This window comes from Mytilus galloprovincialis, chromosome 3, assembly GCF_965363235.1.
Source record: "Mytilus galloprovincialis chromosome 3, xbMytGall1.hap1.1, whole genome shotgun sequence".
NCBI lineage: Eukaryota > Metazoa > Mollusca > Bivalvia > Mytilida > Mytilidae > Mytilus > Mytilus galloprovincialis.
The window spans coordinates 21,862,932-21,879,609 of NC_134840.1; the positions used below are offsets into that span (position 1 = coordinate 21,862,932).

A 16,678-nucleotide genomic window follows, 5' to 3' on the forward strand; every position below is an offset into this window, starting at 1 on the left:
GATAAGGTCAGTTTAAAGAAAATACTCTTGATAAATCTTTAGGATGGTTGTATTGGCATTGGTAACTCATATTAATTGAGATTATTTGGCCCTTCTCCCTCAGTCATGATCTATTTACTTTGAAACTTTTGTAAATTTACATGATTGGGTTTGTGATTACTTCAGTTGAAAGGGAACCACTTATGATTAATCTTAGATATTTGATGAGTAGTTATATTGGCATAAGGATGTAACCTTTAGTCATGGTTCATTGACTTTGAATGTTTTGCTGATTTTAAATGTTGAAGTATTGCAATATCGAATTCAGCATTTGCATTTTACTACAAAATTGCATACAGGAACAGTGCATTGAGTACAAAAATCTATACATCCTATTTATGAACATAACGAGAAATTTATCAATGCTTACTTGTTAAAATTGTATTAAGAATTGGAGTTATCTTCCTTTGCCCAAGGTTTTACTTTGACATGGGAAGAACTTTATAGTAGTGATACTGTCATAATTTACCAGTCTCATCCGAGTGCTCCTAACAGAAGGCAATTACAAAAGAAGAAGAAGAAGTATATTTCAAACACTTACAAATTCCAACAACCAAGTACATATCATTGAAGATGAGATTGTTTTTAAAGGTAGCTTACTTTGCATGGTACTTATACCAATACACCCCATCAAACCAACCTAAATGCTACCAAAATTTTGTTTAATGAATTACATGATTTTCTAATACTTGGTTTCCTTACAAAGTGTGTTCAGTGTAATTTCAGTACAATACTTATTGCTAAATGATTTAATTTTCAGTGATGTCTGACAAAGTATGATGTTATGTTTTCAGTGATGTCTGACAAAGTATGATGTTATGTTTTCAGTGATGTCTGACAAAGTATGATGTTATGTTTTCAGTGACGTCTCACAAAGTATGATGTTATGTTTTCAGTGATGTCTCATAAAGTATGATGTTATGTTTTCAGTGATGTCTGACAAAGTATGATGTTATGTTTTCAGTGATGTCTGACAAAGTATGATGTTATGTTTTCAGTGACGTCTCACAAAGTATGATGTTATGTTTTCAGTGACGTCTCATAAAGTATGATGTTATGTTTTCAGTGATGTCTGACAAAGTATGATGTTATGTTTTCAGTGATGTCTGACAAAGTATGATGTTATGTTTTCAGTGATGTCTGACAAAGTATGATGTTATGTTTTCAGTGACGTCTCACAAAGTATGATGTTATGTTTTCAGTGATGTCTCATAAAGTATGATGTTATGTTTTCAGTGATGTCTGACAAAGTATGATGTTATGTTTTCAGTGACGTCTCACAAAGTATGATGTTATGTTTTCAGTGATGTCTCATAAAGTATGATGTTATGTTTTCAGTGATGTCTGACAAAGTATGATGTTATGTTTTCAGTGATGTCTCATAAAGTATGATGTTATGTTTTCAGTGATGTCTCACAAAGTATGATGTTATGTTTTCAGTGACGTCTCACAAAGTATGATGTTATGTTTTCAGTGATGTCTCATAAAGTATGATGTTATGTTTTCAGTGATGTCTGACAAAGTATGATGTTATGTTTTCAGTGATGTCTGACAAAGTATGATGTTATGTTTTCAGTGATGTCTGACAAAGTATGATGTTATGTTTTCAGTGACGTCTCATAAAGTATGATGTTATGTTTTCAGTGATGTCTGACAAAGTATGATGTTATGTTTTCAGTGACGTCTCACAAAGTATGATGTTATGTTTTCAGTGATGTCTCATAAAGTATGATGTAATGTTTTCAGTGATGTCTGACAAAGTATGATGTTATGTTTTCAGTGATGTCTCATAAAGTATGATGTTATGTTTTCAGTGATGTCTCACAAAGTATGATGTTATGTTTTCAGTGATGTCTGACAAAGTATGATGTTATGTTTTCAGTGATGTCTCACAAAGTATGATGTTATGTTTTCAGTGATGTCTCACAAAGTATGATGTTATGTTTTCAGTGATGTCTGACAAAGTATGATGTTATGTTTTCAGTGATGTCTGACAAAGTATGATGTTATGTTTTCAGTGATGTCTGACAAAGTATGATGTTATGTTTTCAGTGATGTCTGACAAAGTATGATGTTATGTTTTCAGTGATGTCTGACAAAGTATGATGTTATGTTTTCAGTGATTTATCACAAAGTATGATGTTATGTTTTCAGTGATGTCTCACAAAGTATGATGTTATGTTTTCAGTGATTTATCACAAAGTATGATGTTATGTTTTCAGTGATGTCTCACAAAGTATGATGTTATGTTTTCAGTGATGTCTGACAAAGTATGATGTTATGTTTTCAGTGATGTCTGACAAAGTATGATGTTATGTTTTCAGTGATGTCTGACAAAGTATGATGTTATGTTTTCAGTGATGTCTGACAAAGTATGATGTTATGTTTTCAGTGATGTCTGACAAAGTATGATGTTATGTTTTCAGTGATGTCTCACAAAGTATGATGTTATGTTTTCAGTGATGTCTGACAAAGTATGATGTTATGTTTTCAGTGATTTATCACAAAGTATGATGTTATGTTTTCAGTGATGTCTCACAAAGTATGATGTTATGTTTTCAGTGATGTCTTACAAAGTATGATGTTATGTTTTCAGTGATGTCTTACAAAGTATGATGTTATGTTTTCAGTGATGTCTCACAAAGTATGATGTTATGTTTTCAGTGATTTATCCGTAGAACTGCCATTTACATTGACACATCCAAAGCCTCTTGAGTCTCCCCCTCCCTCAAGGTCGGTGAGTTTGGTCCCCACAGAGGATGGAGATGTTCCAGTGGACACTAATCTTATACAACTGGACACTAAGTAAGTGTCAGGAGATTTATTTGGCTTTTTTTTGCAAGATTTAACCTAAAACAAATATGAATTTGAATAGAAGCATTATAACCATTGAAACTAATAAATTTTCCTTAGTTTTCATCAAAGTATATGTACAAAAATTTATTCTTCAAAAGTATGTGATATTTCTTATTCTTTTCTTAAGGCTTTACATTGATTTCTTAACATTTTCATGTACTTATACAAAGATTTAAAATTCATTCACTGAGAATAAAATATGTGAATTTATAAATATAAGAATGCAAAGGGAAATGGAAAAGATTGTAAGAAGTATTTGATCAAGTAATATATAGTCAATTGTAATGAATATTTTTTATGCATTAGCAAAAAGGAGGACTAAAATGTGTGGTAATTTTCTGGAAAGATATTATAATTGTAAAACTATATTATGAAAGTCATGCTGCATGTCGAAATAATGATAATCACCTTGTTGTCCCATATTATAGGTATATCTGGTGAATTTAAGATTAAAGGCCATTTTAAAATTCAACTTTGCAAGATGAAGCAAGAGTCAGTTTGTTTAAACTTCCTTTTGGGAGATTGTGATGTCATATAAGTTCTATAAAAGTATACTTTATGACATACTGTGAAACTACTTTAATTCGTGGATATCAATTTTCGTGGTTTGAGCGACATATACAAGTTCGTGGGGTTTTAAATTTGTGGATTTTGGTTTTACAAAAAAAAAAATGAAAAATTTAAGCCATTAGAAACGAAGTTTACAAATTGTCTGGATTGAAGGAAATTGCCAAGTAAACATTGACACGTGTAAATCGTAGTGATCACATTAATTAACTCTATATAGAGTGACTAACAGATTAAAGACCATTAAAGTGGTGAATAAGGCAATAAACATGTCACCTAAAGAAAACAGTTACATAAACAAATGCTATAAACGTATCTTGAATTGTAAAACAGTTCATATCAGAAGCAACCCCAGCATGAAATTATGATTTCCCATACGTACGAGAATTATGAGGATATTAAATGAACACTTTATCATAGCATATCAATACAGGTAGTTTGACTTTCATCGATCATTTTTTTTTTTTTATGAGAAACCAAAATCCACGAATTTAAAACCCCATATCATATAAAAAAGAAGATGTGGTATGATTGCCAATGAGACAACTCTCCACAAGAGACCAAATGACACAAAAATTAACAACTATAGGTCAAGTTAGGCCTTCAACAATGACTAACAGCCTTATTTATGTACAATAAATGAACGAAAAACAAATATTTAACACATAAACAAATGACAACCACTGAATTACAGGCTCCTGACTTAGGACAGGAAGTAAGGATTTGAGAGTACAGACAGTTACTGACAGCTAGTTCAAAGCCAATAACAACTAATAAAAAAAAATCATGTATCTAAGATTAAATGCCCTCTGTTGAAGGGATATCACTTATTCAAACTGAAATTATACACTACATAATGTCACAAATTCATAAAATTGAAAATGGAAATGGGGAAAAAATCTCAACGAGACAACAACTCATCTAAAGAGCAGACAACAGCCAAAGGCCACCAATGGGTCTTCAATGCAGGGAGAAACTCCTGCACCCAAGGCGTGCTCATACATGTTTTATATTTTAAAATTTATTTTATCCCTCCAACTTCATTTGAATAGCCATTATCAATGACAAAATTGTGTTGCAGAAACATATATTCTGGCCCTTATAACCATTTTGAAAACATTTAAGTTATATTAAGAAATTATTAGATAAAATTGATGATCATAGAGTATGATGTGTCATTTTCCATATCATTCTGAGTAACAGACATCACCCATTCAAAGCTGAATATCTACTTTCTCTAACTTGGTACATGTAGGTTAGTGCCAAACTGATAACCCAGTAGATATGGAAAATGACAAGTTCTAATCAGTAGGAGGGAGCTATTTTATGGTATTAATCACAATTTGTATAGGACCACCATCATATATCAAACACACAATCATTATTTATTTGCATGCTCAATGAACAGGAGTAATCAATATTGGTGTTCCTTCCTATTACTAGTACAATCTAAATGTTTGCACCATGAACATCATTTATATATACTATGATAACAATGTGTATGCTATGATGATCTACTCTATATGTTTCTAAATAAAAATAGTGGTTATTTTTTCACTTTTATCATTACAGAGTTAAGATACTTGATTGTGGGAAAAATTTAAACATGTTTTTTAATTCCAGAAGATAAATAGAAGACCATTATTTGACATTGATTCCCTATTATTGTACTTTGTTGTTGAACTTTGTGGTTTCCAGATAATAATTGGAGAACCCCTTTTTGAATTTGATTAAAACTTTAATGGAATGTTTTAGACTACTTTTAATAAATCCTGATCTCTCAGTTGTTGTTGGAAGGGGTATCTGTGATCACCCTACCCTTGGTAGTTTTTTCACAACTAATCTGAACTCAATAATGTGTGGAAGGTTATTCAAACAAGTCCTTATTTTATTTCCTTTAGTTAGGACAGAAATATAGTTTCTTGAGGCATATCTAAATTCTGTTTGTTCAAAACTATCAAAGTGAGAGCTTCTAGCGCTTTTGAAAATAAGTGAGAGAAAATACTAAGGGACAGACAAAAATCATAATAGAAAAAAAACCGAAGAAAGCATGACTTCCCAAAAAACCTACAAAAATGCAAAACAACAATAAAACACTGAATAGAAAACTAAATATTGAGTTACATAGACCCCCATCAAAAACATTGTTTGATTTCCATGCTAGAAGGAAAAGCAATTCCTGCTCCACAGCCTCCACTAGTGACACCCATACAGAAATGTGTTGTAGTTTTTTCAACAGTTTTTCAACAGTGATTTTAATAGAATTGTTTTATTTTTCAGTGGTGAGTTAGATCAGAATGACGATTTCATCTTTGAAGACTTTGCAAGGTTACGACTGAAAGGACATGAAGGAGATGACACGGAAGCATAGTGAATCTCCTAGGAATAAATCTCTAGTACTGGTGTACCACTATTAAATCCATGCTTGTTCATCAACCGTAATATAAAATTTCTACAGGGAAAAATATCAAACTTGGCTATTATTTTAGATTGCCTGTTAATTATGTATTATTAATTATAAATTATTGATATTGATTACTGTTTAAGATACAATGTTTCTCAATCTCAGATAGGATAGATTGATTTTAAAATTTCAGCATTTGAACCTAACTAAGGATGTTGAAAAATTTAAAAACACAGGAGAAATATCACTGTGATGGCAGTTGAAGTTGTAGTATCTGGTACAGGGAATATACGATGGGTTCATAATTAAGAATCACAACACATAAAATTAGTCCTTAATTGATGATGGGGTCATTTTTAATACTTTTTTTCACCAGTTATTTTAAGCTAATAAAATTGTTGTTCAAAAATTGGACACAATATTGGTAGAAAATTTATGGCATAACTAAGTGCAAATTGAATTGATTTTATTATCAGGAAAAAGTCTATCATTAGTAAAGCTGATATTTGATAAAATTGTTGATAAATAATTTCGATGAAAAAAGCTCATTTACGAAAAATATCAGTCTATATCATCATCGATGATAATTATTATCCTTACATAAAATGTATTTATAGTACTATAGGTCTGGAAAAACTTCTAAATCTTATGAATTCCATAAATAGAAAATCCTAGTCTAAAATCCATTGAAGCTTTTCAAAAAAATGCTTAGATTTTGGGGAAAAAAATCATAAAAGATTCCAGGCTTACAATTTAGTGCACCATTGAATTTAAGTTGATTCACTTTGGATATGCTAATATGATTTGGCATAGAATTTTTGGGGAATGGGCTTAACAAGAAATAAAGTATCAATAAAAATAAGTTGGTTTTCTAAATCCTGTATCGCACAAGATTTTAATCAGTATAAAAAAAAATTAAGGGTAGTTTTCACAAAGGGCAAGTAAGGCTATTATACTCCTTAATATTACAGGAGAATACATCTAATAGATTTCAGTCTTTGAAATGATAATGCATAAACATGCACAATTTTTTGCATTGCTTTGCTCAGCATTCATTTGATGGCAGTCAGCTCTTTTCACAAATTACTTGATAAGTGACTCTTTTTAGATATTGAAATATGCCTATATTAAAAAGGGTTTATCGATTTTTGTATAAAAGCAGTTTTGTATCAATGTAAGTGTAGACTATGCTTCATAGTAATGTCAATTTGTACCATAAACCACATGTTATATTAATGTTGTATTGTATTGGCAAACATTTATCATGAGTGACTGAGAAATTTCTTGGAATGAAAATGAGATATATTTGTCATTTTTAAAATGTAGATCATATTATTGGCAATCATGTTGAATTGTGTTTTTATAGTTACTTTATGTTATTCAAATATTCATAATTGTTCCTTAAAATAAGTCTATTTGAGAACAGTCTGTACTTTTCATAATATTTTAAATGATTTTATTCCAGAAATCTAGTTATTAAGTTTAAATTGCTGAAGATTAATTTTTTTTATTGAAATTTCTAAAGAATTATTTTTTATAACAAAAAGTGAGCAAATTTACTTGATTGAATTAATTTCCACACACTATGTCGACAAAAGATTTATTAGTTGTGCAATACATTGTATATCTCCTAATCTTGATAACATCTTGTTAATGGCTTATCTAGTCAGTCTTGTGTAAGTGTGTTAGTCCCAGTATTTATTTGACCACAGAAATACCTCTGTAATGATAAGGTATGTAATCGTCTTCATGTAGAGTACAAAGTAGGCTTTTCTCTGATTGCCATAGACTCTGATAATAGAATGCATGCATATTTTAGATCAGTGTTAAGAAAGCATGTTTTGATAAGCCTATATATAATTTGCTGTTACCTCTAAGTGAATATACCTCTTTAGTTATACCACCTATTATGAAACTCTCTGTCTATGTAAAGGTTCATTGAGATGGGGTCTAATTGACTTAATTATTGCTATGATGTTAGACAGTTATTCCTCGGTTGATAACTGTTGCTTTACATATTGTGTGACAAAAACAAAATGAAAACTACTGTGGATTCTGTTTATTTCGTGGGTACCAATTTTTGTGGATTAAGGAAAACTTGCATATTCATGGATATTTAATTTCGTGGTTTTGCTGATGTCTGCATATAGGTATATATATAATGTGTCATTTGTTGAATGAATAATTTCGAGGTACCAACGAAATCCATAAAAACTGGTACCCCAAGAACAATATTGAATCCACAGTATTTTATCTTGTTGATATGTATCTGTTATATCTGGCAGTTTGTATTAGCCGACCTGTCTTTACGTAGATGTGTTTGTCATTAATTTCTGTAAGCAAAGATTATTGGCAGCTGAATATGAAATGTATTTATTTTTAAGATGGAAACACAAAATGTATCTAAAAGCAAATCACATAATAGCAATTTGCAGATGTATCAGTATGTAGAGCAATTTGTTGAAATATAGTAAATGTGATTTCAACTTCAATAGTTAGTTTTCTATTATATATAAGAATGTATTGATTGCTTGCCAAAACAATATTTCTTTTTCAAAATGATGCCCACATTGTCTTTAAAAATTCCAACATTTGTGGCCCTCAGCAGAAACTAGCTGCTCAGAAGTCATTGAAAATAGTTTGAGAAGTTTAATATTTGATGAGTGTAAAAGTCTCTCTGTAAACTTTAACTGTTAGATTCAAGTGTAGTGTAGGAAGGACTTAAGACAAGATGAAACGACTTTTCTATTATTCTTGAAACACTACATAAATTTTGAGTGTATCAGGACCAACAAAAGTTCTATGAATCATCTCCTTGTGAGGAGTAAATAAAGCTTTATTTTGCATGTTATGCATAATTTCAGTAACATTTAATTTTGATACATTTTATTACTATATTTTGATATATATATAAAATCCTGCAATTTCATTTGACATTATTATAATTAAGATAGAATGTATTGAACAATGGTATGTTTGAAAATAAACTAAAAAGCATATAAAATTACACACTGCATTTCAAGCTTGAATTAGAAACTACACAATGCATTTTACACATATATAAATATATATTGTATAGAAAATACCTCGTTTTAGGCAATTACTTGATATGGTCATTAATGGTATTCCTATAGCAATTTAATTCCTGCTTAGTCCTGATCATAACATATTGTTTGAAGATAAAATATCCTCAATTTTACACCTTTTTCATCCAAATTAATCTAAAATGAGGTGAAAGATCTATTAAAATAAATGAGGAAAGGTGGTTTGTATTTACTATGGTCACTTGGAAAACTATTTTCCAAGTTCATATGCCGATAGATCTGATACATATAAAATCATATAATATTGTTAGCTGTATTTATACTAATGTACATATAATATAGATGTGATGTATACCTTAATATAGTTGTTTATTTATATGGTGCTTTGTTGACAAACAAAACTCTAGCTTGTTGTCTGTATACATGTTCATTTCATGTAATAATTATGTCAAATAAATCTGTCTTAATAGAGTCGAAATCTTTTATCTGTTTGTTACCTGAGTGGCCAACAGGAAAAGGAGGTTTAGTAACCTCTCCACTCTGTTCATCTGTCTAAAAGACCTGAGTATTTGTCTGGGTTGGTTTTTTCTAGAGAAGACTGTCAAGTCTTATGCCCAATACAATTGGCCAGAACTTTCTAAACCCTAAACCATTTTGTGCTTTATAACTTCTTTTTAGTTTCTTTTGTTTAAGAGCATTAGTGTCAACATTTGCAGCCTATGTCAACACAGATCTTTATCTTCATCTTCTTTGATTGATTGCTTACAAACATCACTTTCAGCCCTATTGTGCTATTTCCTTGCAGTCAGATTTTCATTGGTAGGATGACAAAGTCCCTGGAGAGAACCACTGACCTTCAGTAGGAAAACTGACAATCCTAGTCAATCAAGATTGGAGTTGAGTGCCCTTGCCACATGCGAGGTTTGAACTCACAACCTCAGTGTTGACAGGCTAGTGATACATTAGTTCGAATACAGAGACCACTCTGCCCCACATATTAGGGGAGACATACATCTGTGGATGGAAAGATTTCAGTCCTAAAGTAGTAGCCACTTAAGTAAATAAAAAGATGTGGTATAATTGCCAATGAGAAAACTCTCAACCAGACCAAATGACTTAGAAGCAAACAACTATAAGTTACTGTACAGCCTTCAACATTGTGCAAAACCCATAGCATAGTCAGCTATACCAGCTCTCAAATTGAAAACTGTTAAACAATATTAATGAGAAAACTTACTGCCAGACTTAACGATGAATGAAAAACAAATGTTATACAGCAACAAGCAACAACCACTGAATTACAGGATCCCTACTTAGGACTGAAGCACATACAGAATTAGGCAGGGACAAACATTTTTGTGGATGCCCTTCCCTAACCTAGGACATTGGTGAAACAGCACAGTATATGAAGAAACTATAACAGGAGTGTGTCCATAGTACACTGATGCCCCACTCGCTTTATCATTTTCTATGTTCAGTGGACCATGAAATAGGGATAAAATCTCTTATTTGGCATTAAAATTAGAAAGATCATATCATGGAGAACATGACTTTTTTGTGTACTCAGTTTCAATTTGTTCAGACTTCAACTTCATCAAATTACCTTGACCAAAAACTTAAACATGAAGCCAGACGGATGCACAGACCAGAAAACATGATGCCCCTCTACTATTGAATAGAAAAAAAAGTTGTACAGGGCTTTATTGCTTGTATGCCTTGTCCACAGATTGGCAATACCATTTGCATTCCTATAATTCTGGAATTTGAACAGAAACACAAGACTCGAGTTGTCTTGGATTTTTTGTGTTGCTAGATTGTTGTCTCATTGATGTTTACACATTTTTATTTAGGCCCAGCTGAGGCCCATCTAGAGGTGTGAGATTTTTCGCTGCATTGAAGATCTATTGGTGGCCTTTGGCTGTAATCTGCTTTTTGGTCAGGTTGTTGTCTCTTTGATATATTCCCCATTTCAATTCTCAATTTTATACCTTTTATTTATAACAAATAAAATTCACAGTACTGTCAACCAGTTGGGCTCCAACACTGTTGAAAGTTGTGGTTTTATTTGATAAGTGCTGCAAGAGGATTTTTAATAAGGATTATGACAGACCACAGAATAAATGTGATGGCAGTCTGGTCAGCAAAACATGCTGGTCACTATCTGGAGGCACATATTACCTTATGTAACGAGTATAGGCAACTGGAAGAGATAACTATGTTTAGCTTCATGATATGAGATAAGGTTGAGAAATTTGTGACGAGGTTGCTGATGAAATCACAAATATCTGAAACTGATCAAAACTATATACAAAATAAAACACAAGAACGAATAAATACAACAACTATCATTGACCCTGAAGAAAAGAAAATAAATTCTTGGAATCTAAAAAACTTCCTCAAAATTAGTGAACTATGAAAGCGCCCACTTACCACTATGGGCTATCAATAAATAAAGAATGTAACTCAATCTAGTGGTTTCAGTTTAATTATTCTGTAAAAATGTAGATATATTATAAAGAATACTATGGCAAACATGATAGAAATATAAATAAACCAAATTTGAAACGTTAAACAGCACTAAGGAAAATAAATGTGTCCTCATAGAAACAAAGTCTAATTTACATATCCGACAGTTTCACAAGGAAGATAATACACTTATTATTAGGAAATTAATGCAGCACTCAATAATCTGTCAATCCCTTAAATCTGATATCTTTCACATCACTTCAGAATTTCATCATTTTCTCCCAATATTTTGTTTTCTGCACAATGCATCTTCCTCTTGGATTTTCATGCTGTAGGTGTTTTTTTTTACATCCTTTTGTATTTTCCAATAATGTATTTGCAGTTAGGACATAAATGGACGACATCTTTACATCTACCTACACAGCATGGGATGAAGCAGCACAAGTAGAACCTGTAAGCAGGAGACATTTATATACAACAACATTCAAGTCTTTTGGCCTTTAAAATGTGCTTAAGGCCATGTTTGTAGACAGACATTAATCTGATTAAAATACAGATCAGGTGTCTAATCTGACACCACCCTGTTCTAGAAATTCTCCAACCAAAGAAATTTCTGCCCCAAAATTTTGAATGATGTGTATAATTAGGACAGAGAATCCTGAAAGTTCTTCAAAACAGAACCTAGAATTGAGATTCCTTGTCAGAAACTTTTAACCTTACAAAGTCTCCATCAATATAAGTTATATAACAGTTTAAAATTGTCATTCCAGAGAGAACTTTGTGAATATAATAAATACAAGAGTGCACACGCTGAAATGTCTCGCCTTCTATACTAATCATTGATATTATGTTGATAGTCCTAAGTATAAAGCTTTATTACAACTGTCTCATAAACTTAACATTAACCAAGATTACTAAACAAAGACCAATGAACCACGAAAATGAGGTCAAGGTCAGATGAACCATGCCATGCAGACATGTCCAGCTAACAATGCTTCTATACAACATATATAGTTGACCTATTACTTATAGTTTAATAAAAATACACCAAAACACAAAAACTTAACACTGTGCAATGAACCGTGAAAATGAGGTCACGGTCAAAAGAAACCTGCACTACTGACATAAAGATCATAAAATATTTCCATACACCAAATATAGTTGACCTATGGCATATAGTATTAGATAAAAAGACCAAAACTCAAAAACTTAACTTTGACCACTGAACCTTGAAAATGAGGTCAAGGTCACATGACATCTGCCCGCTAGACATGTACACCTTACAATCATTCCATACAACAAATATAGTAGACCTATTGCATATAGTATGAAAAAAACAGACCAAAACACAAAAATTTAACTATAACCACTGAACCATGAAAATGAGGTCAAGGTCACATGACATCTGCCCGCTAGACATGTACACCTTACAATCATTCCATACAACAAATATAGTAGACCTATTGCATATAGTATGAAAAAAACAGACCAAAACACAAAAATTTAACTATAACCACTGAACCATGAAAATGAGGTCAAGGTCAGATGACACCTGCCAGTTGGACATGTACACCTTACAGTCCTTCCATACACCGAATATACTAGCCCTATTGCTTATAGTATCTGAGATATGGACTTGACCACCAAAACTTAACCTTGTTCACTGATCCATGAAATGAGGTTGAGGTCAAGTGAAAACTGTCTGACAGACATGAGGACCTTGCAAGGTACGCACATATCAAATATAGTTATCCTATTACTTATAATAAGAGAGAATTTAACAATACAAAAAATCTGAACTTTTTTTTCAAGGGGAGGGCTATGGATTTTTTTGGAAAAAAAAGTTTGTTTCCAGTTTTTGGAGAAAAAAATAATTTGTTTTTGACCCTCAGCTGCCAATATATGTAATGCTAAAAGAAAAAAATTGTTTTCGACTTGTTGCCAAAAAAATATTGTTTTTTCACCTTCGCGAAAAAAAGTCTGGGAAAAAATCCATAGCCCCCACCCCCACCCCCCGGAAATCAAATGGTTGCTGCCTAATCCAGTAATTAATACAACTGTAAATCTCAAGTTTTAATTCAATCATTAATTTTCAGCTAGGAAATCAAGTATTTCTAGCTGACTAAGCTGGATGGTACTTAATTTACAGACTCTTAATTAAATAGGCACATACCAAACCATTGCTTAGAACTTACCCAAAGAGACAGAGAAGGAATGTTACCAAAACTGTAATACAGCCAATCTCAAATTTAATTTGGGTCACAACGTTGCTTTTACAACTGGGACATTTTGTTGTAATTGGACAGTCCTGAAGAGCCATACCCATTGGAGCATCATTATTTCCTTGAATTACTACAGTTGTACTGGATTGTTGTGATTGACCAGCAGGCTGACCTAACAAGAACAGATATATGTGTTATTTGCATTATGATACTGAAAAAGAAATGTAAATCAAATTTTGTTTCAGTAATGAATATATATTCTAGACAGTACATACATGTGTTCAATATTTCAAACATTTTAACACCAAAAAAACAAAAGTAAAAACAAAATCTAAGAAATTGATTGTGTATAGGAAGAGTAACTTATGTATTAGAGAATGATTGGAGGAGAGAATATATTGCTTCCCTTGTGAGTTATACCCAAGTCCGTGGAGGAGGGGCAGTCTATGGAGAAAAGAATCAGTGGAACAGAGAATATGTTGCTAACCTTGTTAATAATAAGTCTATGGAGGAGAGAAAGAATGGAGCAGAGAAGGTGTTGCCTACCTTGTTGGTTATACCTCAGTCTGTGGAGAAGGGGCACTTTATAGAGTAGAGAATGAGTGGAGCAGAGAATATGTTGTTTCCCTTGTTGGTTATACCCAATTCTGTGGAGAAGGGGCGGTCTATTGAGTAATGAAAGAGGGGAGCAGAGAATGTGTTTCTTACCTTGTTAGAAATATCCAAGTCCACAGAGGAGGGGCACTCTATGGAGTAGAAAAATAGTGGACTGGAGCAGAGAATGTGTTGCTTACCTTGTTGGTAATACCCAAGTCTGTGGAAAAGGGGCGGTCTATGGAGTAGAGGATCAATGGAGCAGGGAATATGTTGCTTAACTTGTTGGTTATACCCAAGTATGTGAAGGAGGTGCAGTCTTTGGAGTAGAGAAACACTGGCTCAGAGAATATGTTGCTTACCTCGTTGGTAATACCCAAGTATGTGGAGAAGGAGCAGTCTATTGAGTAAAGAAAGAGTGGAGCAGAGAATATGTTGTTTCCCTTTTTGGTTATACCCGTCTGTGGAGAAGGGGCAGTCTATGGAGTAGAGAAAAGTGGAGCAGATAATATGTTGCTTACCTTGTTGGTATACCAAAGTCTGTGAAGGAGGTGCAGTCTTTGGAGTAGAGAAAAGATGGAGCAGAGAATATGTTGCTTTCTTTGTTGGTTATACCCAAGTCTGGAGGGGAAGCAGTCTATGGAGTAGAGAATATGTTGCATCCCTTGTGGGTTATATCCAAATGTGAAGTTAAAGCAGTCTATGTTAAATAGAAAGAATGGAGCAGAGAAGTTATTACTTAACCTGTTTGTAATAACCTTGGAAGAGGAGCAGTCAATGGAGTATAGAAAGAGTGGAGTAGATGTGGTGTTGCTTATACCTTAAGGGGTAAAATCTAGAAGCATGTAAAATAGAAGCAATCTATTGAGAAGGAATGGAGTAGAGAAGTTGTTATCTACCTTAATGATAATATCAAACAGCATGTTGAGGAGCAGTCTTTGGAGTAAAGAAAGAGTGGAACAGAGAAGTTGTTGCCTACCTTGCAGTAATATCCAATGTATTTTGAAGGAAGAGCACCATAAGGAGTAGAGAAAGAATGGAGCAGCAGATCAGGCAATGGAGTAGAACAATAGTAAAGCTGAGAAGTTGTTACTTACCTTGTGGGTAATATCCAACAGCCTGTGGGGGAGGAGCAGGGGCTTGTACTGACATGATCTGCAATAAACAAAATAAAATAGAGGGGATACCATTTGCAAAATGAAAATATCACTTTATAACTTTTGTTTATTTTAAGTGCTCTTCAGGTTCAGGAATTTCTAAACCAAAACGTTTGAAAGCCATGATTCAAATAATTAGGTTACACATTTATTAAAATATAAGAAATTGGGTAAAGTTTAATCTAAGCTCACTGAATTTGAACAGGAATTTTAAAGTATTGATCATAAATGGTAACCTCCCATCTTGGTATAAATATACATTACAGTATCTATCTTCATGACATTGAACTTGACTTGTACAAAAAAAACTATGTGCTTCTACTTTTTTTTTTTTTGAAAAACTGTTCAGCAAAATTAAGTTTGAAACAACCCCTATGTATAAAAGTAAAATGCATTTTCAATTAGAGAAATATAAAATCTTTTTTTTTACTTTGAGATTCATTTCTGTTTATCACTGCAGAAGATACTTATGATACTGTTCATTCAGTTACACTTATTATATCATCTACTGTTGTGAGGACATCTGCTTGGAAGAAACAAACTCCAAAGCATAATCCAGAAAAAAATATTTTGACTAAAATATATCTCTAGTGAATGTTAGGCCGTAAAATGTTTTGCAACTGAACCTGTATGTCGGTACTCAAAACATATTTTAGGTGTAAACACAGAAATGTTTGTCCATATTCAATGCTGAATCTAAAATGAACCCTTTTAAAGTTTAAATGTGTTGCACTATATTCTATTTAAATAGCGACATCTTATTATGACAAAGTTATAGCATATTTTATCATAGTTCTTCGATTGAGTATGTGTTATAATGTGTAGACTATTCACTATCGTTGTTGGATTCTTGAACCGAACTTTTGTATTAAATCTAGGAAATTAAATTGAGGACAAGAAACAGATGCGTATTTAAGTAATCTAGCTTAAGTGATTTAAATTGTTTCATACCTTTTTTCTAGCTCACTCGCCTAAACTTTGCCGCCCTGTCCTGGTGTTAAATGGACACTTTTACTTACGGGTCTGTTTGATTCGATAAGTAAGAATATGGTGGGCATGCGCTTGATTTGAAGTAAACTGTTACAGATATACGCCTGAGGCGGCCTATGGTTATCCATATGCATCACGGTTGTCACTCAGTACATCGATAAATTAAAAATAAATATCGTAAAAGAATTATTAATTTCAATCAATGTGATCGGATTGTGAAAGCAATGAAATAAGTTCTAAATATGAAGAAAACTCAGTTGAAGCAGAAACTTCATAAATTTTAAAAATAATATGTAAATTAAAGATATATATAAATATATAGATTATTACATTGATATA

The 16,678-nt window shown here is 32.4% G+C and overlaps 2 protein-coding genes across 4 annotated transcripts in view; one reads left to right on the top strand and one right to left on the bottom strand.

The window, feature by feature from the left end:
- The window catches only part of LOC143067415 (beta-arrestin-1-like), an 87,504-nt gene extending 78,123 nt beyond the window's left edge, over positions 1-9,381 (top strand). For all 3 annotated transcript variants that reach the window (XM_076240671.1, XM_076240673.1, XM_076240672.1), the window contains exons 12-13: positions 2,704-2,844; positions 5,743-9,381. In XM_076240671.1, the coding sequence (XP_076096786.1) occupies positions 2,704-2,844; positions 5,743-5,833 (232 nt within the window). In that variant the 3' untranslated portion in view covers positions 5,834-9,381. The remainder of the gene's footprint in view (positions 1-2,703; positions 2,845-5,742) is intronic.
- Positions 9,382-11,379: 1,998 nt separating this feature from the next.
- On the bottom strand, positions 11,380-16,412 carry LOC143067411 (lipopolysaccharide-induced tumor necrosis factor-alpha factor homolog). Its single transcript, XM_076240663.1, has 4 exons — positions 16,301-16,412; positions 15,290-15,347; positions 13,572-13,770; positions 11,380-11,827 (listed from the first exon to the last, which is right to left on the bottom strand). The coding sequence occupies exons 2-4, from the start codon at positions 15,342-15,344 to the stop codon at positions 11,722-11,724; spliced, it is 360 nt and encodes a 119-aa protein (XP_076096778.1). The 5' UTR covers positions 15,345-15,347; positions 16,301-16,412; the 3' UTR covers positions 11,380-11,721.
- Between the last annotated feature and the right edge of the window lie 266 nt (positions 16,413-16,678).